General features: G+C 42.2%; 2 protein-coding genes across 17 annotated transcripts in view; both read left to right on the plus strand.

Moving 5' to 3' along the window:
* The window catches only part of MAP4K3 (mitogen-activated protein kinase kinase kinase kinase 3), a 91538-nt gene extending 68576 nt beyond the window's left edge, over positions 1–22962 (plus strand). For 6 of the 14 annotated variants that reach the window (XM_080616164.1, XM_080616171.1, XM_080616172.1 and 3 more), the window contains 11 exons: positions 80–159; positions 2750–2810; positions 2897–3014; positions 5606–5664; positions 7985–8088; positions 8806–8977; positions 11628–11696; positions 11815–11907; positions 12827–12897; positions 15491–15546; positions 17278–19369. In XM_080616164.1, the coding sequence (XP_080472290.1) occupies positions 80–159; positions 2750–2810; positions 2897–3014; positions 5606–5664; positions 7985–8088; positions 8806–8977; positions 11628–11696; positions 11815–11907; positions 12827–12897; positions 15491–15546; positions 17278–17680 (1286 nt within the window). In that variant the 3' untranslated portion in view covers positions 17681–19369. Of the gene's footprint in view, positions 1–79; positions 160–2749; positions 2811–2896; positions 3015–5605; positions 5665–7984; positions 8089–8805; positions 8978–11627; positions 11697–11814; positions 11908–12826; positions 12898–15490; positions 15547–17277; positions 19370–22861 lie in introns of those variants that run through there. The other 8 variants (XM_080616176.1, XM_080616177.1, XM_080616165.1 and 5 more) reach the window with 7 other exon arrangements.
* A 921-nt stretch (positions 22963–23883) lies between these two features.
* SOS1 (SOS Ras/Rac guanine nucleotide exchange factor 1) overlaps positions 23884–24604 on the plus strand; it is a 56925-nt gene continuing 56204 nt past the window's right edge. The window contains exon 1 of one of the 3 annotated variants that reach the window (XM_080616157.1): positions 23884–24590. In XM_080616157.1, coding sequence (XP_080472283.1) covers positions 24504–24590 — 87 coding nt within the window. In that variant the 5' untranslated portion in view covers positions 23884–24503. The remainder of the gene's footprint in view (positions 24591–24604) is intronic. The other 2 variants (XM_080616159.1, XM_080616160.1) reach the window with 2 other exon arrangements.

The raw sequence follows: 24604 nt of genomic DNA on the forward strand, positions 1-24604 counted from the left end.
AAAGAGCTGCATACTCTTATAAAGCACACCTTCCTTAAGTCAGAATTCCTAGATTTTTTTTTTTTGTTTGTATTTGCAGATCAGTACTTGATATTTGGTGCAGAAGAAGGTATTTACACACTGAACCTCAATGAACTTCATGAAACATCAATGGAGCAGGTGTATTTCTGGTTTAATATTTTTGGGAAAAAATACCTCTTTTTTTAGCCACTTAAATTTATGTTGTATAATCATTGTAAAAATTGTCTTTACCACAGTTACATAGGCACTAGCCACACTGAGATTTATCTTAAATGCTTACTACTGAGGATACCTTTAAGTCATGTTTAAGTTTTGTGTAGGCTGAACCATGTTTAAATAGGAGATCTGCATATATCAATGTGTTGACCTTTATCAAAGTGCATTGTCCTGCAGCTAAATAATCTATTAAATAGTATGGATTTTGCCTGGTATATTTTCGATGAAAGTTTCTATTTTTTTTAAAGCTTTGATACAAGATAGAATATTTGGAGCAAACATTGTGTGTCAGCTCCAGGGAAGCAAGGAGCTCCTTTATACACTAGATTCCATTCTTTTTGTCTTAAAAGCAGCTTTGCTGATGAGATTCAGCTTACTGAATCCCAATTAAAATCCTGTCTTTGCAGAATCTTATAAATAGGAGGTGTTTTTGAGGGGATACCGGGGAGGGGGAAATGCCAATTGTAGGCTTTTCTGTATGGTGTCTTCTCCAGCTCTTCTGTTAATCTCTGAGACTTGTTTTCTTTCCTGCCTTCTCCCTAACTTAGGGAGCTATGCATCTGCCATCAAGATGGAGGAATTTGCAAGGACAGCCTTCACACTGTAAGCTGGAGGCACTGGTGTTTGTTCATCTTCCAGGGTCCAGACGTTGTAGATGTCTGTTGTGTTGAGAAGAAGGCCTAGCTAGCTTGCACTGAGCTCCATGTAACCCATAATCATACTGGTGCTTGAGTTACCTAGTTTAAACTTAGCTCAGGTACCTCTCTGCTTCTTCACTATGGTTGTAAAACCTACCCTGAGAAATATCACTAATACAATAATTCTTGTAGGTCAGGTAGACAAAGGAAAGTTTTGGTTGTTCTGGGGTTTTTTTCTTTGTTTTTTGGGGGATTTGGTTTGGGTTTGGTTTTTTTGGGGGTGGGGTGGGGTTGTTTTTAATTGGCAAGGAGAATAAGTGTAACAAAACTCATGCTCTCATATCCATCCTCGTTTTCTCCAAGCACCATGTTCTGTAGTGCATTGCCTAGTGAGCTTTTAGGGACATGTTTTAGTGAGCACTAGAGCACTGAATGATGAGAAGAGGTGCTTGTAAAAACAGTCATTCATATGTGGAACAGGAGGAATGGGTGACAGGTCAATCAACTTGCAAATCTTTAGTATTGCTGCTGTTCTAGGATGCTAGATTATTACTGTAGGCTTTTCTTTCAATGTGTTTAGGTTACAAGGAGACTTCAGGAATACAAATGGACTCTCTGTGCTAACCATTTATTGCATCTTTATTTATGATAACAGGCAATAGGGCTTTAATAGCATTTTCAAGTTCTGTGTTTCCCTTCATTGTTTGCTCTCTAGGTGTGATATAATTCAGTGTAAAAGCAGAAGTAGTATCCTTGGTTATTTTTCACAACATTCCACTTCACTAATGGACAAAGCAGAAATAACTGATGTTTCCAGGAGTTAGCACAGCTTCTGAATCTCTTGCTCTTTGGCAGAAAAATCTTTCAGTTAATTTACAAGATCTCTTCAGATCTTTCTAATAAACCAGGAGTGAGTGGTTTCTTTTGGATGGTTTTTTTTGTTTGCTTGGTAGGAGATTTTGCTTGTTTTTCTAAGAGCAAAGGAGATGAGTGGTCTGTCTGGCCCAGTAGTCTGTTTCCAAAAGTGGGAGTAGGAAATGACAATGACCACTGTCCACTGTCTGTTCTCCTCAGACTCAACTACTGTCATGGAATTGGGGATGCTGGAGGATTCTGGCTATTTGCTTGTGTCCATTTATGGACCTGTTGGACATGAGTATGTCTAGTCCCTTGTTTACACTGTTGATACTTTCCATCTCCATTGCCTCTTGGGGCAACAAACTCCAGAAGTTACATGAGATGGGGGAAAGAAAGTACTTTTTTTTTTTTTTTTTAACATTTCTTTTCTTTTTTGTTTTAAAAATACCTTGTCGGTTCAACACTATCTTTCTAGTAATAGTGAGGTATGACAACAATTCTACCTTGACCATTTTTGCACTCCTTGATCGCTTAAATGAAGTATACTATCATATGTGGATTGAGAGTCCCTTCAAGTGCCAGTTTTACTTGTTTCAAGAGATTTGGGCTCTCGCAGGCTTTAAAAGGGCTATGCTTTGTTTATTGAAGTTTACTATTGTTAAGGTCTTCTCCTTTGAAGGAGAAAGTTTCAAAATTTTTGAAAGGATTGATTTTTATAATGATGTCTCATGGGCTGATTATAGTATTCTTGAAGACATGAATACAAAATGTGCTAATTGTCTAAATGTTAATGTGTATGTTAAATATAGTGTGTGTGCCTAAGATTTACTCTGAATTAACTCTGGAATCCAGGTAAACATTACTTGGCTTAAGCTAATTTCTGCTACAAAAAGCAAGTCAACATTAATTTTGTCCTGTCATCTATGCAGATATTAATCGATCAACTTAATGTGTCCACATTTGGTGTATATCAGATTGAATGCTTTTCTTTTTTTGTTTTTTCTTTCCTTTATCAGCTATTTCCTCGAAGGTGTACATGGTTGTATGTCATGAACAATTGCTTGTTATCAATATCTGGTAAGTTACTGTGCTATCTCCAACTGGTAGTGGTGGTAAACATTTGGTTTTGTATTTGAAGTGTGGTTTTGTTTTCTAATTAACAGGTAAAGCTTCTCAGCTCTATTCCCATAATCTACCAGGACTCTTTGATTATGCAAGGCAAATGCAGAAGTTACCTGTTGCTATCCCAGCACATAAACTTCCTGACAGAATACTTCCAAGGTAAATATGTGTCGTCAGATATATCAGAATATCTTAATCTAGGAGTTCAGAATATGCTTGTGAAACTCCAGGAATACCAAATAACGTGGAGCTCTCTTCACAGTTTGTCATGGATAACTCCTATGGGCATTAATCAGTGGGTAGACCTCTAAACTTACATGAATCTGGATATGAATATACTCCTGTTAGATAAATTTGGTTTGGTACATCTTAGCTTTTTGTCATGAAGCCTCTTGTTTGAGGGCATAGCTTTTTTCAGGTATAGTCTAGTATGGTAAAACCTGGTTGTTCTTGATGCTAAACAAGATTTAGGGTCAGTATTGTACCTCTTATATTTTGTCTTTTATTTCAGGCAAGTAGAAATGGTGACCTTACATTAGTTACTCTGGGCCCTATTTTTCCATTCTACTTAAAACAAAAGTAAAAATTGGGGATGGATAATCACTTACTGCAGAGGGAATAGTCTCATGCGTTATTTTGTAGGCTGGAAAGAATAGAACTGGAGTACAGATTTGACATTCTTCATTGCCTAGTCATTTTTCGCAGGCCAGTGTAGAAGATACTTTTCGTCCCAGATGCCTACAGCACATTGTGCATGCGGTCCCTTCAGCCATATTTACTAACAAGTGCATACAAAATCCCAGAGACACAGCGCTGGCTGCCAAACCAAGCCTTAAGAGCCCATTTAAATCCAAGAGGAATAGATAGTAACACTATAGTAACACTTAAACCACGACATCTAGTTTGCAGAGATGCCTTTGATTCTTAAAATATATATGGAATCATTTGTTCTTCCTGTATAATAGGCTTTCTGTTAGGAAATTGTATTATAGAAGACCTAATTTTTCTGCCATCTTTGGTTCTATTAACAGCCTATTAACATATAATTCTTGGGTTCAGGAAAGGCTTCTTGTTCAGTCATCTGCCAACATAATGGTGCAGCACTCCTCTGAAAATTGTGTTATTCCTAGAGGCTAAATGCTAATTAACTAAGAGGTAATTTGTGCTTTGAATTGTTGTCTTCTGTGTGTCTGTGCCATTGTTCTGCTCCTCTCTATTCCAAACTAACTTTGGTGTGAGGACTGCATCAGCAGTGGACTAATAACTGTAATTATCATTAAGGATCGTGTGAGGGAGACCTTCAGACTACATTCAGCCTGGAATGACACATCACCTAAGCTGCAGAGGGCTCAGAAAATTTCTTGTCCAGTCATGTCGCTTCCCTAGAAAAATGCAGCACAACCTGAATGTGTGAGTGCCAAGGCAGTCCTTCAAACACGGGAGAGATTCATTTAGATAATCCATTTTGCTGTTTTATCCCTTGCTGTAAGGCATCAGGGTAGTAAGATTTAGCCGGACAGAAGTGCATTTTTAGCATGGAGAAAAGCATTATTATATCAATGTAGAAATGTTAAAAGCAAATTTTTCTGTAGAGAAAATGCAAAACAAAATAGAATTCTAAATAATTTGTGAGGTTTGTATATTCATCTGCAACGTGGTCTAAGCTGAATTCATGATACTTGGTAGGCGAATATTCAGCAGCAGAAAATGTCTCTGGTAAGTCTATATTCCAGCTTCTTTCCCTTGAGTGTCCTTGAACGATTTCTTTCAAACCTTCCATGGATTCTTCCAAACAAAATCTCTGGCCAGTACTCAGCTTTCATGCTGCTCAGTCCTGCTGCATTATCCGTCGCTTCTGGGCATTTGAAAGGTGCTGAAATAGGTTTAACTGCAATATTTACCTGTCAGTCCAAGCAAGCTATCTAGTACAGCATCATTTGCCATACCCTTTGGGTCCACATGTCTTGTCTTTGCATTATAGTAATGTCCTTGGGACAAGAGAGGCCTTTGTGTTGTCAGTGTAGTATCCAGCACAAGATGTAGTAAGTTACAGCATTACAAAGAAGAATGATTGTGTGAGTACCTGTGGATCATAGAATCATAGAATAGTTAGGGTTGGAAAGGACCTGAAGATCATCTAGTTCCAACCCCCCTGCCATGGGCAGGGACACCTCACATTAAACCATGCCGCCCAAGGCCTCATCCAGCCTGGCCTTGAACACCGCTAAGGATGGAGCATTCACAACCTCCCTGGGCAACCCTAGCAGTAAAGAATTTCTTTCTTATATCCAGTCTAAACTTCCCCTGTTTAAGTTTGAACCCATTACCCCTTGTCCTGTCACTACAGTCCCTAACGAAGAGTCCATCCCCTGCATCCTTGTAGGCCCCTTTCAGATACTGGAAGGCTGCTATGAGGTCTCCACACAGCCATATCACAGGCATGTGTATTAATACATGTAATTAAGTAGCAAGAGATAGTGGTAAATGACATTTGAAGGTACTGAGGTATCTATTCCTCTCCATTCCTGACTTTTCACTGCGTTTATAATGTTGCATAACTGAGCAGCATCTCAGTGCTAACAGCAGGATCACCATGTATGTTCTAGGCATGTCATTTTGAAAAGAAATACAGAAATACATACATAGTTTTTCTGGGGAGCAAATAATTTTTTCTCACCAACAGTTTGCTAAAAAGCAAATTCATTCAATTGTTTTAAGTTGACCGATAATTCTGTCTTTGTATCTTGTAGGAAGTTTGCAGTGTCTACAAAAATTCCTGATACTAAATGGTGTCAGAAATGTTGCGTCGGTAAGTGAAGATCTCCAGAATAAATGCCAAGAAGGGGTACAAATGATGGCACTATTAAAGTTACTGGGTGAGGTTTAGGAAGTGATAGCAGAAGATACTTTTCTCATTATTATGAAAAGATGCATTTGCAAACAGTGAACTCGTTCAGGTTAGTCCTTGAGTTTAAGCAGTGAAGGCTTTCCTAATTTCCTTTTTATATTTAAGGACAATTCTTACAAACGGCAGAGAAGCAGAATGCATGTCCAGTTTAAACCAGCTCTCGGGAAGAACCTAATCTCCATGGCTGAAGTGACTTAAAGAGGTTGCCATCAGGCTTAAGTAGCCTAGGCTTAGGTAGCCTGACATCTAGCACAAGTTCCAGCTATCAATATTGGATGGTAAAAAGCAAGGAGTATTTTCAGTTCTTTGAGGACTGTGTTGTCTCTGAAGCCTTTAAAGTGTGTTCAAAGCACCGTGTTAAGGCATGCTTTAAAAAGGGTGGTGAGAGCAGATAGATTAAAATAAATAGAGTAATATTAAAAAGAACCAGGAAAGGTAACTCCTGGGGTCAAGCTCTTGTCCCTGGGAATGTTTCACCTGGTGTTCTGTAATCAAATGTTTGGTGTGAGGATTTGTATTACACAGGAGAGTCAGAGGCTCAGTGGTGAGCATCTGTCATCTATGCTGGCAAAAATCTCCCCAGTATTGCTAAAACATATGATGTTTGTTATCGCTTCTTTGTCCAGCTCACCTGTTAAAACTTGACTTTTTCTGGTACGCAGTTGCTCTAGGGTGTGGTAGGGTATTAACAATATGTACTGTGTATGTTCAGGCCTTGCCCTAATTGGGGCATCTAGTCAAGCCGTAGTGGATGCTGAAGGGAACACCTGAAGGGGTGGAGCAGGATCACAGTAGGTAGGAATGCTGCTTTCTGACATGAAAATTAATTTGGAAGTCCATATGATTTTAGTCTCTGTTTATGAAATGAGAAGCCTGGTGGTGTGCTCCTCTGCAGTCTTACGGTTTCTGTACTAACAGGCACAGAATTGAATAAGAGTGCTATGGGACTTTGCATCACAAGAGGGGGACTGCTGTCTTGGCATGCAGGGATAGTTTAGCCTAATAAGCCCAGAATCCTCCTTCTATGATGGTAGTAACTTGTGATTTCAACAGGGATGTCTGCAGATGGCAGGTCCAAGGGGAGAAATAATAGATTCCCCTCTCCTGCTGTACTTATTACCTGCAGCCTGAGCTGCAGCTAGAGCTGCAGCATTCCTGCTGGCAGCATAAGTACCCCTTTGGCCTGGGGGAAGCAGCAGTGCCACAGGAGGCAGAAACAAACAAGAACTTCTGGTCTCATTTCTCCACCTTACAGGTGTCGGTAATTGCATGTTTTGTGCTGCTGAGTTCAGCCATATGAAGGGTCACACCAGGCATTATTTGCTGCCGTTTGCAGTTGGTCTGACAGATGTTGAGTGAGAACTTGGATTAATGAAATTAAACTTTGATGTGTAAGGTGCCAAGGGATTGCTAGTGGATTTTCTTGGCAGTAGGGTAGCATAAGCATATTTTACTTACGTAGATAGTACTGGATTGTAGAAGCTCATTATGTCAACTGTGTTGTTCATTGCCTGATGTCCTGTAAAATCTGGTCTTTAGATGTAGTTGTACAAAGTGTGAAGTAACACTTGTTTGTCTTGATAAGCTGGCAGTGCTGAAAGAGTGGAATTTTGTCAATACTGTAGAATTAAAGTAGTGAAACTTCAGATTTCACAGCGCCCAATTTTGCAACTTTATTGTTCTCTTCCCATTTTTAATTGGGCTCTTACAAACAGTAGAAGAGCAGGAGTTGAGTGGAAATAGATTATGTTACTTAAAAAAACCCACCCGGATTTCCTGCTGATCTATGAGAAATACAGAGCTCCTGGATTTCATACTCACTGTGACAGTGCTTGAAAGGCAGCTGAGCAGTTCTCAAATGATAGTGATAGTTCAGTGCCTGCTGGATAATTGTCAGAACAGCTGTTCTTTAACAGCTTCTCATGATGATCTGGAGATAGCTTAGGCAAGCCAACATGGTAGAGCAAGATAGCTCAAATATATATGCAGGCTTTAGCTGCTCATGACTGGTGGAAGGGCAGACCATGCTCCAGCATGCTCGCTGTCACTGTTTTCATAGTGCGGATGTTGATTTTTCAGAAGCTTCCTTATATAAAAGATTAGACTGGTGTTGGTGGTGACTTAAAAATAAATTTATGGACTGTAATTTGGTTGGAAATTGTTTATTATTTTATTTGCTTGTGTTGTACATTAATGTACTCTACCTCTCCTTTTTCGGCAGTGAGGAATCCCTACACGGGCCACAAGTACCTTTGTGGAGCACTACAGTCTAGCATTGTTTTGTTAGAATGGGTTGAACCAATGCAAAAATTTATGTTAATCAAGGTAATATTATAATAAGGTGAAATATTCTCATGTTCAGTTCTATTTATCTTGAATGACTCGTTAAGTATTAGCCATTTCTTGAGTTAATACAATTTTCTCTTGGTTTCTTTTACATTTCTTTGAAAATAACTATTTAATACGGAATATGCATTAACTGACTCAGAATATTTATAGGAGTTTTCTTGGTTTTGTGGTGCACTTCAGTTAAAGAAGAAAACCCTTCTCTTCATGAACATTGTGTTTTAGTTCCACAGTAAAAAACTGGCTGATAGGCTGAGACATGGCCGAGTGGAGTGATAACATGGGTTAACATTCAGCTTGCTCCCATACCAGAGAGAAGGTGGCTGCTTATTTTATGCTTTGTGACACTAGAGGTGCCCAGAACTCCCGCAGGGAGGCAGCCACTATAACTTGATCAGCCTGGCAGCCAAGTTAGAGACTGTATAGCCAGGGAGAGCAGTGATGGGTATAGCACTCTTGTCATGTGTGTGTGGCTGCACAGGACACACATCCTATTTTATTTTAACTGAATTGGTGTGAAGGCGCTAACCTTGTTAGCTCAGGCTTTCTGTATCTATCAGTTACTGTTATCTGGAGAGGTAAACTTAAATGATCTAAAATGTATGGCATAAAAATTACCATACAGTTTAAATACCTAATAGTGACTCAGACTAAACTTGTTTTGTTTTTGATGCCTATTTTTGTTTCTTAATCTAGCACATAGATTTTCCTGTACCTTGTCCACTGAGATTGTTTGAAATGCTGGTAGTCCCTGAGCAGGAATTCCCTTTAGTTTGTGTTGGTGTCAGTAGAGGAAGAGACTTCAACCAGGTGGTGAAGTTTGAGACTGTCAACCCAAATTCTACCTCTTCATGGTTTACAGAAACAGGTTTGTACACTGTTATAATTGCATTCAGAAATGTTCCTTGCTCTTCTGTTACAGCTGAAGCACTAAAAAGGTAGTTTCCTCTGAGAAAACTAATGGTTAAATCATTAAGGCTAAGTGATCATAGTAAGTTCTCTTTAAATCTGTTTGTACTTGTTTGCACATGCACTTTTTTTGATGTTTCTGCTTGTTGAACTGATTAGATTTCTTGAGATTTTTGAGTATAGCAGAGGATGGAGCTGTATTTTTTTTGCATTCCCCTAAATCAGAGTGTACTCGGCTGTTCTCTTCTCTACCCTGGCAGCATGACGTCAGTTTATTTAATAGATTTTAGTAGAATTGCACTCTCAACAATTTCTTTCAACATCTCTGTAGGTATAGTTTGCCTCTCCTGCAATAAGCCAGTGTGATTAGAAATGGGGTTATCAGCTTCTTGCTGAGAGAGAGCATATTTCTATTCTCCCTGTGTTTGTGGAAAGCAAAAGAGATTAGGACCGCTGGTAGCAGGAAGCCAGGTATCTGTCTGTCACTGGTCTGGGCACCATGACTGAGGAGGCCACCATTTGAGCAACAGTATAAATAGTCTTAAGAAAGAAGTGTTCTAAGAATTAATTTTTAGAGTTGCAAGGTCCCCCCCTAAACCTAGAAGCAGTAGTGAGCTGACCCCAGGCATAGCTTCCAGGTTTAGAAGCAGTAAATAGCTTTGTTATTACTAGGCATAGAGCCCTGGTTGATCCATGATGAATTTATACATAGTCCTGTGCTGGCATATACATATCTGGCTGATTGTGTGCCATGCAGTTCACTAAGAAGAACAGTTTCCTTCGCAAAGGTGCCTGCTGACTTTCTCACTGCAGAAAAGTGCATCAAATTTTGACACACTTTAAAGCACAGTTACAAAAACCAAAGTGATCAGTGGATGGCTGATTAATGCACTTCAGAGTACAATTAACTATTTCAAAGTTAGTGCATTTTATTTTCACACTTATACATCTGTTTATGTAACTGTGTGACTTGGTTAGAGTTCATAGAAATAGAAAACTGAAGAGAAATTTTGACCCATGATGTCCTGTTGTCATTCTTCTCTCAGTATTGTCTGCAGTGTGGAGGTGTCCCTGTCCATTGCAGGGGGTTTGGAACTAGATGATCTTAAAGTCCTTTCCAGACCATCCAATTCTATGATTCTATGATCAGTAATCCCTTCATGGTTCCCTTTTTTTTTTTAATGTAGAAAATTTAACATTGCGTTGTGTCTTCCCAAAAGATACGCTTCCTTAGCTTCCTTGGGTCATTTGTGTGTTCTTGTGCTGTTTCTATGTTGTTATTCTCTCCTATTTGTTTGACTCCAGTTTAAACCCTCATGTCGTATTGGCTTGTTCCTGTCCCCTGCTGGCAGGAGAGGGATAATGCAATGAAACGGATTTTTCAGCATTTTTTAAATGAGGGAAGGGTGTACCATATGGTCACAAACAGCACCCATCACACAGTTTCCGCAGTAGTGTTCATTGTTTGACATTTGATATTTTTCTGTAAATATCTTCTAAAGATGTTAAAAAAAAATAAGCTGGCAAAGACTCTACTGCAGGGGGTTTCTCCTGTGCCATCCTTCTGATAGCTTCAGCAAGTACAGTGCATGTTTCCGCATCACATAATGTGGTTGCACAGATGTGTGTCCTCCAGTTCTTCTGTTGCATGCTTTCATCATGGCTATATCCACCTTTGGTTAAGACCATGCATTAGAAATTGGTCAAAATCATAAATATATGCCTTCCAAGACAAACAGCAAAAAAGAGATGGAGGTACCATCTCAAGGAGCATGTTTCTGCCATCATCCTCAAGAAGCTTTTTGCTTCTTAACGGGACCATGGATTTTATTCTTTAACTGAAAGCTGCTTTTGTATTTTAGGTAACATGCTCTAATTTCTCATCTCTAACAGATTTAATTAGTTTCTCCTTTCTGTATGAAAGAACACCTACAGAATTGTTGGCAGTAATGCTGAATTAGTAAGAGCTGCTTTTTGTGTAATGTCAGTGTCAACAAACAAATGGACCAAAACTATACTTCTCTTGAGCTGATGTGTCTACTAATTCCTGATGGGTCAGATCCGCTTGTTTACTGTGATGGAGACTGCTGCAGCTGCAATGCAGAAGAGAGGAGCGTGACCCTTCTTTTAGGAGTTTGGAGAAGGAAATAATAATCTCCTATTTTTGGAAGATTAGGGATGGAAAACCTGAAAATAGCAGCAAGAATTAAGTACTAATATTAAGTCCCTAGCAGCAGAAGAAAAATGGAATGAAACAGCATCCACATTTAGTATGGACAGTCTCATATATCTGCCTTTTTTGCCACAGCAATATTAAATTACACCAACAGATAGTATAGAGAGAACAATGTATACCTGAGTTTGCTTTTGTGACTTGACTCACAAAAAGCTGGATTAAGTTCATGTCTTAATATTACAGCTTCAGTTTTCCCATCACAGTCAACATGTTGGATATGTGGACATGCGTCTCTAAGAGAAGATAAATGGAAGATGATTATTTTAAGTAGATGAAAACACACTAACCCATTAAATTTTCTCAATCTCTACAACTTCCATTTCAGATTTCATGCTAATTTATGTTATGAACTAACACTGTCATTTTTTTATAGACACTACAGAGACAAGTGTTGTACATGTAACACAGCTGGAGAGAGATACCATTTTGGTGTGTTTGGATTGTAAGTTCTGGTATCAACTAAATACATACATATGCATGTACATGCATACTGTCTGTCTTCAAATTAGGTCATATATTGAAGATTGATTCTTGATTGACATGTCCTATTTATTGTCTAGGCTGCATAAAAATAGTGAATCTGCAAGGCAGGTTAAAATCCAGCCGCAAACTGTCGTCTGAGCTCACATTTGACTTTCAGATTGAATCAATAGGTAAGTTCAGTTTTGTTATTAATACTGAATATCTGGGTAGACTAGAAAGCCATATGAAATTTAACAAGAGCGAGTGCCACATTCTGTATCTGGGACAAGGTAGTCCTGATTGTGTAAACTGGGGGATGAGAGGCTGGAGAGCAGCCCCGCAGAGAGAGATCCAGGGGTTTGAGTTGATGGCAAGCTGTGTATGAGTAAACACTGTGTCCTGACAGGCAAAAGAGCCAGCCATGTCCTGAGGTGCATCAAGTACAGCATAGTCACAGGAGTTGACTGTTCCACTCTACGCTGCACTGGTGCAGCCCCACCTTGAGTACTGTGGGCAGTTTACAGATTCTTCCTGGGAACCTACACACTTACCCTCTCCTTGAGGAAAGCCCTAGACTCATTTCCTTTCACAGGGTGCAAATGCAGGTGTCTGTCACTGTGCGACAAGAGGAAGGGCTGGGAAGTAAAAGGCTCTGTAAAGCTTCTTGATGCTGTTGCTGAAAGACTGTATTAGCCAATAGTTGCTGGGAAATGAAAAATGTCACTGTAACTTTTTTGCTAAAATTCAATATATATTTTCTGTATGAATTACGTATTTTCAATATATAATTTATATATTAGAATGGAGAGGGGTTTCCTGCTGAAAGGAAAGGCCATGTTTAGGCCTAGACAGAAGGACAGTTGTAGGAATTTTTCTGGTTGGGTGGGAATATTTTTTAACCCTGCACCTTAAACAAAAAAATATGTAAATGCAGCTACTTTTGAGGCAGGTTCAGTGATTCCTGAGACACATTCTGCAGTCTGTGTGGATGAATGTGATAGACTAAAACGTACACGTACAGATTTCAGAACTGCAGTAACATACTTTTGGCCTTAAAAACATGAGTTGATATTATGCTTCAAAACTGATTCTAGTGTTCCTTGTTACCAGTCTGTCTACAGGACAGTGTGTTAGCCTTCTGGAAACATGGTATGCAAGGAAGGAGTTTTAGATCAAATGAGGTGAGTACTACATTTTGCTTCAAATTCTAGCTTCGAATACAAGCCAGGTAGAGGATACAGTAACTTCCTAGGTTAGACCTGGAAGCTGGAGTCTCCATTCTAAGCATGTTTCATAAGCTACAAACTGATTAGTGACACTATACAATAGCCACTGTCAGGTTTATGACATACAAAACAGAAAGCAACAAGAGACCAGGCCATGATGCCATTGAAAATATCCAAGCCTAATTCTTGGTAACATTCATCATCTTCACCTTAAATTGCTTTGAAGACCAGTGTCAGGCTTTTAGGCTCTTGCAAGTGGGTACCAGAATTTGGGCTCTGCTACTGATTGCACACTCCACTGCTGAGCTTTAGCTTTTTGTCAGAGTGTTGAATGAGTTGTCTGTTGTATTTTAGTCTCTTCCATGTTCCCTTGGCTTACAAATACTTTAAAGATTTTGCTGCCCAGCTTTCACAAGAAGTATTTTTCATTCTCAGGAGAAAAATGTCAGATTGATCTAAAGTTTTTTTTGTTTGTTTTGGTTTGATTTTTATTTTTTGTTTGTTTTTTTAGTAAAATGTGTGTAGTTTCTTTTTTCAGCCAGTTTGAGATTTTTAGATACAGTTAAAGCATTATAAATACTTTCTCAATTCCTTTTTTTTCCCCCTTGCTTCAAATGTTGTGTCTTTGTGTGTTAGTAGAAATGCTTTGTAGGATTGTAATGAGTCTCTTAGTTCAGTTATTAAAGAATGTTTACAGACTTCACCAGTTTTTCACCAATGTCACATTGGCTGAGAAACTGAGCTTATTATGACTAATGTATTTTAAGGTACATGTACAGTCATACCATGCCAAGCTTAGATACTCCACATTGTGATACAGCTACATTTATTTGCACAAAGCCACAGTTGACCTCATCTGTGCTGACAGTAAGCTGGTTTTTGTGGTAAGTTGGACCAAAGATTAGAATCAGACTACTTATTTCCAAGTCTGCAAATGGTTCTTGTGGCATCTGTGCATGCATGATTGTCCTTCTCCCAGGAACTCTTAATGGTGAACTGCAGCACCCTGCTATTAGCACAGACTATGAGAAGGAGATGAGCCTGCTAGGCACTTCTCCAACTCCAGACTCCCTGCAAAGCTCAGTGGATTACTCCACCCATTGGCACTCAGTAGCTCTGATCCAGTTGTTAGAGGACATGCCCCAGAGTACTGCAGAAAAGTGAATGCTTTATATTGTTTATGTAAAGCATAAGGAACTCTGTCTTCTTGCTTTGTTATTGTCAAGCCAAAGCCAGCACCTAGATGAAGAGCAGAAGGCAGAACTGGGCTGTTGTTAGCAAGCCACACAAAATTTTCATTACAGAACATGTCTAGGGTAAGCTCTCAGGCCTTTTGAAATTCCTCATTTCTCTTGGTTGTCCTAGCAGCCACAGCTATTAAGAAAAAAACCCCAAGCAACTCATTTTCATCTCTAGCATGAAAAGCCTGCATTACCAGCCTCAGATCTTGACCATATTTGTTACTTTTGGGGGCATTTTATACAATACTTTATGTAGGAAGTGGCTACACAGGGCAAAAACCTGACCAACAACTTTGCAGCAGGCTTGTCTTTGATAAAAGTTATTAGTTCGGATTACCTAATGCAGTATCAGTTGGTCTAATTTGGGATGATTCTAGCTGCTTGCAATTATTTCCTTCTACAACCGTGACTTTCCACAGTGGGTTGATTGAATGGGAAGAATGAAACAGGGAAATGTATGAATGCTGAGATAAGATGCTCAAAATTTGGACCAAGATTGTGCAGACTCAACCCCACAACAGGGAGGAAGTAATTTTCTTAAAGTGAGGAGCGTAATTGTTGTGAATTAATGTTCTCTTGCAAGTTGTCTATACCAGAAATGAATGGACTTAGCTACTAGGATCTGGAAAGAAGAATCTTTTTTTGTAAACACTGCTGCTTGTTCATGGTGTGACTCGATATGCTTTTGATTATGCAGTGGGCTTCAGTTGTATTTATTGATTAGCATGATATTTTCTTTGGTGCTTTGATATTCATTTGATCATAAAGATGTATCACAAGTACAGTTCACCTGCAGTAAACAGCTCTACTGCACTAGTCTGAAATGTCAGAATACTGTTTTCTTTTGACAATAAGCATATGTACCACAAATTAGATTGTTTCTCTGTTAAGGTTTTCAGAATATGAACATATTGTATTGTTACTATGATTCAGAATTTCAACCAAATGCATTTTATGTGTGATTTACCTGACCCTTTTTGGAGATCTACTGTACAGTGAGACAAATTGCACCCTACAGCTACCTATTTCAGTCATGGCTGTAAAGAGAATTGCACCAGGAGCTCAGATGCTGAGCTGAGCCCTGCTGTTGTACTTGCAGTTGCTACAAGAGGAATTCATGTAACATGGCAGAAATTCCAGAAAACTTTCAGATTCATTTAAAAGTGATAATTGCATTAATTCTCTAGCTGATTTAAATCAGAGTTATATTGGTAACATCAGGTATAGTCAGTTCTTAAGGTTGACTTTAGAAACAATAAAAACACTTGTGCGCTTAACATGTCAACACTTGTCTTATTTTTGTCTAGATCACGCAAGAAATTTCGGATAATACAAGGATATTCAGGCTTCTGGGATCTGACAGGTATGAAGAGAAGCAAACATGGCATGTTAGAATGAACATGCCTATCTTGTACAAGTTCTTTTTGCTTGTTTTCTTGTGATACCTTTTATAGCTACCTTACTCATTCCTTTGTGCACATGTCTACCTTTCTCATTCGTCCTTAAAAAAAAAAAAGTCTTCTAAAAGTGTTTGTGGGCTTCCAGAAGTGCTCAGCCATGCTGAGAAGTTCCTTTTTTTGGCTGCAGTTGCAACCTCCAGGAGTGTCTTCCTTTTTCTGCTGGAACTCTTTTGTTTAACTTGGTGAAATCTTCACTTTCAGATGCCCTACTGCAGGAGCTCATCAAGATCTACATATTAAGGCAAATGCAAAAAATACTTAAAAACTTAAATACCTGACTTTCACCCCCAAATATGAACTCTATCAATTGCCCTCCCAGCATGACAGCTCAGGTCTTGTTAGAGCTCTTGGTAGTTCCCAATGTAGCTGTTTTGGCGCCTGCTTTGCAAGACACTAATGCTGTGTCTGACCCATCATATACCAGCTTGGCGAGTCAGTAACTGCTGTTTTAGTAGTGTTGCTGACTTCCTCAGCTTTCTCTGCCTTGCTGTCAAACTGTATGCTTCTACAACAGCCACAAAAACTGCAGAAGTTTTGTTTTTAGGGGTGTGTATATTGACATGATGGTTTCACCAGTCATGGATTCATATGAAGTGCAAAGATAGGCTTTAATTTTTTCTTTTGAGAATTGCCTGTGTCTTACACAGTAAACTTACTTTCTTGTGGCATCTTAGAACTACCAGAAAAACTTCATGTCAACCAAAGGCCTTCCCTGTATTCTGTTTTTCCAAACTTGATGCACAGCCCTGTAATTATCCATAACATCAACAGCAGTGAATGGTGCTGTGGCTTTTATGGGCTAGCTACAAGCAGTTTTTGCTGGCTGGGGATTGAGGATTCTGCCTTACCTACAATACCTGATAACTTTTTGGTAATGGGTAGTTGTAAGTAATACTCACCTCTGACCTGAGGGTTTTACTCTGTCTGCTCCAGTGAGGTGTGTGTGCAGCTCAGCTTTATTATGTCATTTCTCTTAGTTGTTGAAAGACACCACAGCTCAATTTAAAAACAAGTCTGACTTCAGAATGGAGTGTGACACCACATGGAAAAATAATGTCCTCTTACCCAAATACAGTTCTGTCTATTTCTGGCTTGCAGTAACAGTCTCCCAAGTCTGAGACAGTGTTTATTGCACTGCAGTAAACATCAATTCCAATTTCTTCAGATACTATTTTGTTTGCAGCTTTGTCATATTTTGAGCTGTGAAACCATTTTCCATAACATGGCATTTCCTAGGCAATTCATAGGAACTGGGCTTCTGAGAAGCCAAAAAACTGACATCAGTCTGATAAGAACTTGTATGTTGCTTTCTCCTGGTGGGCAGGAAACTCCTCGTGGCATAAGGTGTCATTGCCTTTGTGGAGCACATTGAGCAGAGGGTAGGTTTTCTGACTGATGTAGTTCTGAAGCAAGCAACCTCTCCTTGTGTGAATGTACAATAGATGGATTTGGATTTCCCACAATCTACCTTCACTACAGGGTGTTTCTGGAGGAGAATTCAATCAGGATCATGGTCCATTTAGCAATTTTAGCAACCCTTGCCTGATTTAAAAATCTCAAACAGTTTGTGAAACAATTGTGCTGCTGATTTCTCTTCTTTGATGATAAAGGTCTAATCTAGGACATCCTTACAGTCTTTGCAGTTGCAGTGTAGGTCCAGCTAACACAGCCTCCTGTCTCCAATGCTGGTCAAAAGTGAGTGGCAAGAAAAGAGTGAGAGAGAGGATTCTGCACATAGCGGTCCATTCCTTGAGGACTCTCAGCCTGCAAGTCTTTGTTTCTGGGACGTTCGGAGCTGCAGGAAGCTTCTGTTTTGTTGGATTTAGGTTACGTGGGCTCAGGGAAAGACTGGAAATGCTCACAGAGAAGAATCAGCTTTGGTCATCTATTCTGTTCAGTGGCCAAGAGCAGCCTAATGACTTCCAGAACCAGAGCAAAACTCTGGGGAGGCATAAGCCCAGGCAGGAGGGGAGTGATAAACCCTCTTCAGAAGCATCCATGGGAAGGATGAGAGGCAACAGGCATACTTTGCAGTAAGGGAAATTCCAGCTGGATAAAAGAGGGGAAAACATCACAGTGAGAATAGTTGCATACTGCAGTAAGAGCTCAGAGAGGCTGTGGAGATCCTTGGAGACCTTGTCAGGATGAGACCCCGAGCTAGCTTTGAGGTTGGTCTTGCTCTGAGAGGCTTTTGGACTAGAGGCCTTTAGGGAAAGAGAAATGATGACCAGTCAGGTGGATCCTGGGAAAGAATATTTACAGTTACTTCCAGGGATGTTTTTAAATGAACGTTTGACTATGTCTCCTTTTATTTTCATTGTAGGGTTGTGGTGCTGGAGAGTAGGCCAACGGATAACCCAACAGCCAACAGCAATTTATATATCCTGGCAGGGCATGAGAACAGTTACTGAGAAAGAGGGCATGGCAAGGCAGCTCGCCATGACAAGAGAACACTCCTGCTGCAGCAGCATCCATGGCTGGTTGAAATTGCACAGAAGCTGCAGTAACCCCACTTCAGTTACTTCATAATTTATTGTGGCATGAGAGGAAGACAAGAATTGTTTGTGGTATGGACATATGAGCATTATGATACCACAGAAGTGCTTAATTTACTGTTATGTAATCTTTGTACATATGCAGTATTTTTCAGTGAAACTTATTGGTGAAGACCTACACTGACTTCCTGTAGATAGCAGCCCCCCTGTTAAGTACAAGTGTCTTACCTGTACAGATATAAAAGTTACTGAGGATGCAAAAACGAAATTGGGGTACTATTTTAAGGACTTCTCATGTGTTTATTATAAAGTGGGATGCTAGCAACAAATGTAGTACATTTAACAACACTATTGTATTTTATTATGTGTAATTTACTAATACAAATAAATCTTAACTTCTAGAAATTGTAACCAAGGCTGTAATCAGATTACAATCTTGTTTTAATTTTGATGCAACACACTGGTGTTCATGTTTGCACAATGTATTAAGATGTGATGTATTTAGTCACAAAGGTAAGCTGTGACTCTGTGGATATGACTTGGGCTTCAAAGTTCCTTTTTTTAGTTTACTTGGGTAGTTTTCTTTGTGAAACAAACCAGTTAAACACCTGTATTTTTATATTTAATTAAAACTCTCCTTATGATTATTGCTCTATGCTTGAAAACAATACTTTCTGGATGGGTGTCAGTCCCAGAATAGTGGTACCTGGCTGTAACACTGCAATAGGTGTTTGAATTATTAGTGTATACAATGATAAAAATTAGTATTACTGTTCATCTTACTAAATAGATTCATATCATAATGAAAAGGAGCAACATTCCACATTGTGGAAATGGCTCAAAGATGTTGCCATTCTTGACTTTTGGGGTTTTTTTTGGCCTTATAACCATTTTCACACTTTTCTTGATTTTTAGGATGTTAACACATGGCCAAAATAATTTAGTTACTACCTCATTGAAACAATACAATGGTTACTACGTGTCACAGGAACTTAGTTTTGATCAGAAGTATTTTTGATTGCTGGTTTCCAATGGAATATGTAAATGCGAAGTTTTAGCAAAATGCACACATTTGACTCCTTTTTTTGTATATGTTCTTTATATTTTATTGTGATAATATACACTAAAACCAAACTAAATTTAAAGTGATTTATGGCCTGCATTATTGTTGTGATTAGTAATTGAAATATGTTCCCTAATGTATATAATGTAAAATAAACTTTTTTTAACATGTTGTTGTACAATTAGATTATCACCTGCACTAATTTTCCACATAAGACTAAAATGGAACATACTGAGTTTTGAATTCTGCTATTAAATGTTTGTGCCAAACACAGAAGCTGGGCATTTCTGAATGTATGAATGGTCACTGCAGCTCAACTCAATTTAGGCTAGAACTTGAGGTTAGGCATTTAATACCCTTTTAGCCTTTAGGCAATGGATATAGGTATTTGAGGGAAGTCTTTCCAAATTCCAGTTTGCTTGATTCCTTCCCTCCATCACCTGCTTTTCCACCTCTGTTAATTGTAAAACTAATTATCTTTTTTTAGCAGGGCTATTTTTGTCTGTGGGATTCAGCTCTCTGCCTCTGCTGGCCCCATCTCATTTATTCCCCTGAACTGAACCTCAGCTCTGCCCTGTGGGAGAGGTGGTAATGTAAGCCCTGCTGCCGAGACGCTGAATTCCCAGAAAAGGCCAGGACTTGCGTGTGCTGCACAGCGTGCTTGTGCTGCAGCCCAAGGGGAATTTCTGTCCTGCCTCCCATGGACTGCTCTTCAGTCTGATGTGTTCAAAGTAGCTAAATTTTAACCAAGTACAGTATAGCTGATGTGCTGTAAACATGCTTCCTCCTGTGGAGTTTCTGCAGCAGCTGGGGCCAAGCATCTTGCTGTTTGGGGCTGTTAGGCCATTGCTTAGTTACAGGCAACAGGAGCTAAGGGATAGTGGATTTTATTCTGGTTGAGCGTTTTGGGTGCAAGGATGCATGCTGGGATGCAGCTGGAAGAGGTGAAAATAAAGAGGACAGAGTAATGGCATGTGGAAAGAAGGGAAGCATTGTACTAGGGCACACTTATCTCAAATCTTTGTTTTCCTGCTTTTTGAGAAATTGTCCTGTTGCAGGAGTTGGAGCCTGTGTCACAAAACTGCCTCTCCCCCACCCTGAGCTGCTTGGCTCCTTGGCTGGCAGCTGCCCCCAGTTACGCCCTGAAATCTAGATGTCTGATCTCCTTTGCTAGATGGGCTATTGTCATGAACTGAAAGTTTCCTTGAGCCAATTCAGTGGGAGGTTCCACCATCCCTGTGCTGATGCAAGATCGTGATCAATGTGATGGGAGCAATCAGAGTTAGGAAACCAAATCACAGGCACGATGAGGTTAGAGCAATGCTTCTGCCTATGCCTAGTTGACACGGCTTCTCTAACAACCTGTGTAGCTTCCCCTTTCCTCTGTCTTCCCAGCCCCTTCCACGCTTGCTTCTGTCTTGGCTCCCACTGGGCAGAAATGTGTCATGATGTGTCCACAAGATGGGGCATTTACCAACCTAGCATTAAGGTTTGACCAGTGCAGGGGCTGAACTTGGGTCTCAGTCCCAACCGAGCTTTCTTAAAGAGAATAAAGAAGTGAGGTTGGTTGGGTTTATTGCAGAAGTGCTCCTGGAAGCTGAGAGGATGTGGGAATGGACACTGCTTTTGTCCTGTTCTTGCACATCTCTCCATGCAGTGGTGCCTGCCCGTCAGAAACAGGATGTGATGACTTGAGAAAGAGGGTGGTCAGATTCAGTATAATACAGGTGGATTACTGTTGCTAGGGATCTTCTTCCTTCCTTGGGCAGCACCTCCTTGGCTACAGATTTTCCCTTTGTAGCTCATTTAAATCCAACTCATTCAAATTCAGGTCCCTGATGCATTTCTCTGACAGGTGCCTGCTCCTAGCACTGTTTTGGAGGCTGAATACGGAACATAATCAGCTCCTGTCAGTACCTCCTTACATTCCCAGTGGCAGCTGCTGGTGTTAAAGGAGTGCTGTAACTCCTGGTAAGCCCACATTGCTTGGTCAGTCCTCAGCACAGTATGGTGAAGGGCTGCCATAACCCTCCACCTCGTCCTCTCCCTTGTCCAGCAGCACTGGGGCATCCTGAGTGTCCCTGTGCCACCTGCATACCACTGTACTGGCTGTGATCTTTGGCTTCTGCTCCTGATAGCAACATCAGCGAGTCTAATCTTGACCTAAGAGCAGATCATCCCACTACCTATCGCCCTGCACCTCCCCATGCCACTGAGCTTCCTCTGTTCCCTCATGATTCAGTTCTTCTCACTATGTCCCTATGAAAGCCAGTGGTCTGGGACAGCATCCTATTGCCTTCAGTTGTGTTCTGCTCTTCAGTGGACTCACAAGACTTTTCTCATTCTGCCATATAGACTGGTTTATTTGCCATGAGCAATAAAGCAACAGCTCTTCAGGCAGCCCTGGAGATAGTTATGTCTTGTTTAGTTGCTTTCCAAGCAAAGCTGCACCCTCCCATGCAGCATGTGAAATGAGTTTGTGTGATCAGGTGGTCAGTGAGGAACCCAAGCTGCCTGTCAGAACCAATAGACCCCAGTGCCAGGCAGGGGGGCACTGAAACAGCACTGAAAGCCGGGAGAGGAAGGCTATCAGCTGGTGGCTCTGGATGGAGAAAGAGCTCAGGCTCTTCCTGTGATCTTAGTGAAAGTCTGAACCAACCAAATGCAGTGCCTGCAATCTCACGTTACCTGATGCTGGCTCATTTGAAGGAAAGAGATGCTGTAAACCATTCACTGGTATTCAGGAGTCCTGGTACCTTCATTTCCTTTGGAAGGGGCTGAAGAGCAGAGCGCTGGTGCAGTTTTACACCATGTTGCACATACTTGAAAGCAGCTGAAGATTTAAGCTTCAACACACTGCTTTTTCAGCATCAGGCAGCGAGTGCAGCAGCTCTGCAGTCTGTGAGATGCTGCGATGGTGTCCCTGACTGCACAGGCAGGCTGCTAGACCAAGCAAATAGCTCTGAGACATGAGTATTTCCACTTTGGCATCCTGTTCCTGCAAACTCCAAGCTGCAGTCTGGCTCTTTCAGACAGTAGTATCTGTCTGGAGGAAAAACACCTGAGGCAGAGCTGTATGGTAAAGACAGCTCTTTCTGAGAGGCTCCATCCATTACCTGCTAAAGTACTGCTCAAGAACATCCCCTGTCCTCAGAGCACTATACAAACACTAATTAACTGAGCCTCCCAACACACATACCATTCCTGACAGCTGTCTGCACAAACAGTCCTTGAGGAAGAGAGACTCCAAGTATTTTGCTCTCTTCCTAACTGCAAAGCTGGTCCTAAACCTTCCTTCCAGTGACCAGTGAAGATTTTCATGCATCTGTCCTTCTCTGTGCTCCCCAATAGCAGCTCATTTCTTTCCTCTCCTGGTCCCTGGGCTCTCCCAGACCCCTTGCATTACAAAGCAGAGCACAATAACTTGCTTTTCATCTCCAGCATCATTCTCCTCCCTTGGCCCTGCAGACCACCATGGACTTGTCCTGTTGTTTAAACAGGACTGAGGCTTATTTGCATCCCAGCTTTGCTTTCTTTGCCCTTTTTTTTCCACAAACCAAGCTTAGTATTCACCCTTGAGGCTGTTCTTGTGCTGCTTGAATGGGGTGTGTTTATCTCTGATCCTGGTCCCCAGGTGAGATGAGGTTGTCTTTCCAACAGGGAGTGACAGAGCTCTCCAGGGAAGAACCAGGGAGGAACACCACTCCACCGCCTCCAGCTCTAAGCAGACTGTTGGTTGTCACAGGCAGATGCCATCTTCTTCTACTCCAGGTCATCCTTGGCAAGGGAGGCTGGCGAGAATCATAGAATTTTATTATCTTTAGGTCATAGAAGGCACCTGAAAGCTCATTCAGTTCCAACCCCCCTGCCATGGGCAGGGACACCTTCCACTAGACCAGGTTGCTCCAAGCCCCGTCCAACCTGGCCTTGAACACTGCCAGGGATGGGGCAGCCACAACTTCCCTGGGCAGCCTGTGCCAGTGCCTCACAATTCTTCTAGTAAATTGCTTCTTCCTTATATCTAACCTGAACTTCCCCTGTTTAAGTTTGAACCCATTACCCCTTGTCCTATCACTACAGTCCCTGATGAAGAGTCCCTCCCCAGCATCCTTGTAGGCCCCCTTCAGATACTGGAAGGCTGCTATGAGGTCTCCACGCAGCCTTCTCTTCTCCAGGCTGAACAGCCCCAACTTTCTCAGCCTGTCTCCATACAGGAGGTGCTCCAGCCCCCTGATCATCCTCGTGGCCCTCCTCTGCACTTGTTCCAACAGTTGCATGTCCTTTTTATGTTGAGGACACCAGACCTGCACACAGTACTCCAAGTGAGGTCTCATGAGAGCAGAGTAGAGGGGCAGGATCACCTTCTTCGACCTGCTGGTCACGCTGCTTTTGATGCATCCAGGGTACACAGTAAGGAGATCAGACAGCAAAGCCCTGAGGGCATCATTATCAGCATGCCCGCAGCGGGACCAGCCAGGAGAAAGGTGTGGACGGGCCTTACCTGCCCGAGCACATCCACTGGGGATTCTGACAAGGCTCCAAAGTCCTCTCTCTTTTTCAGACCCCCAAAGGGCCACTTCTCCACTGCCAGACCCTCCCTCGGTGCAGCCCGCCTGTAATCCGTCCTGTGTGACCGAAGGAGCCCCCCCCAGCTCTTACCCGAGGGCCGCGCCTGGGCCCCGGTCTCCCCGGGCAGCCAGCGTTGCAGTGGCGGGGGGGCAGCCGCGGGGGAGCAGCACGGGGCTCACCTCCCCCGCCCTCCGCACCTCCCACCCGCAGGGGGGCGCGGCCGCCGCTCAAGTCACTTCCGCCGGAGAGGAGAGGAAGGCCACAACCACGCGTCGTGGGTGCGCAGGCGCGGCCCTGCGCTGGGGGCGCCGCTGCTCCGCGCATGCGCCGCGGTCGCTCCACCGTGCGGGCGGCGACGGGAGCTTGGAGAGCGGGGAGGAGGCGGTGGTGGCGCTCGCGTTTCGGGCGCCCGACCCCGCCCCTCAGCGGCCCGCGCGCCGCGTGACCCCGCTCCCGCCGTCCCCTCCCGCCGCCCTTCCCCTTTCCCCCCCTCCCGGGGCGACCACCGAGAGCCGGGGGCGGGGAATGCGGCAGCCGCCGCCTCCTCCCGCGGCCGCTGCGGGCCTGCCGCCGGTGCTGGCGGCGGCGGTGGGGGGCCGCCGGGCCTTTTGCTGAGGGGCGCCGAGCCCTCCCGCGGCGGCCTCCTCCCTGAGCCCGGCCCGGCGAGCCCGGCCCGGCCTGCCCGGCCCGCCCCGCCCGCCTCCCCGAGCGGGCCGGGCCCGGCGGCATCATCATGCAGGCTCAGCCGCTGCTCTACGAGTTCTTCAGCGAGGAGAACGCGCCCAAGTGGCGGGGGCTGCTGGTGCCCGCCCTCAAGAAGGTGAGGGGGGGCGC

Source organism: Psittacula echo (genome assembly GCF_963264785.1).
Source record: "Psittacula echo genome assembly, chromosome: 4".
Taxonomy (NCBI): domain Eukaryota; kingdom Metazoa; phylum Chordata; class Aves; order Psittaciformes; family Psittacidae; genus Psittacula; species Psittacula echo.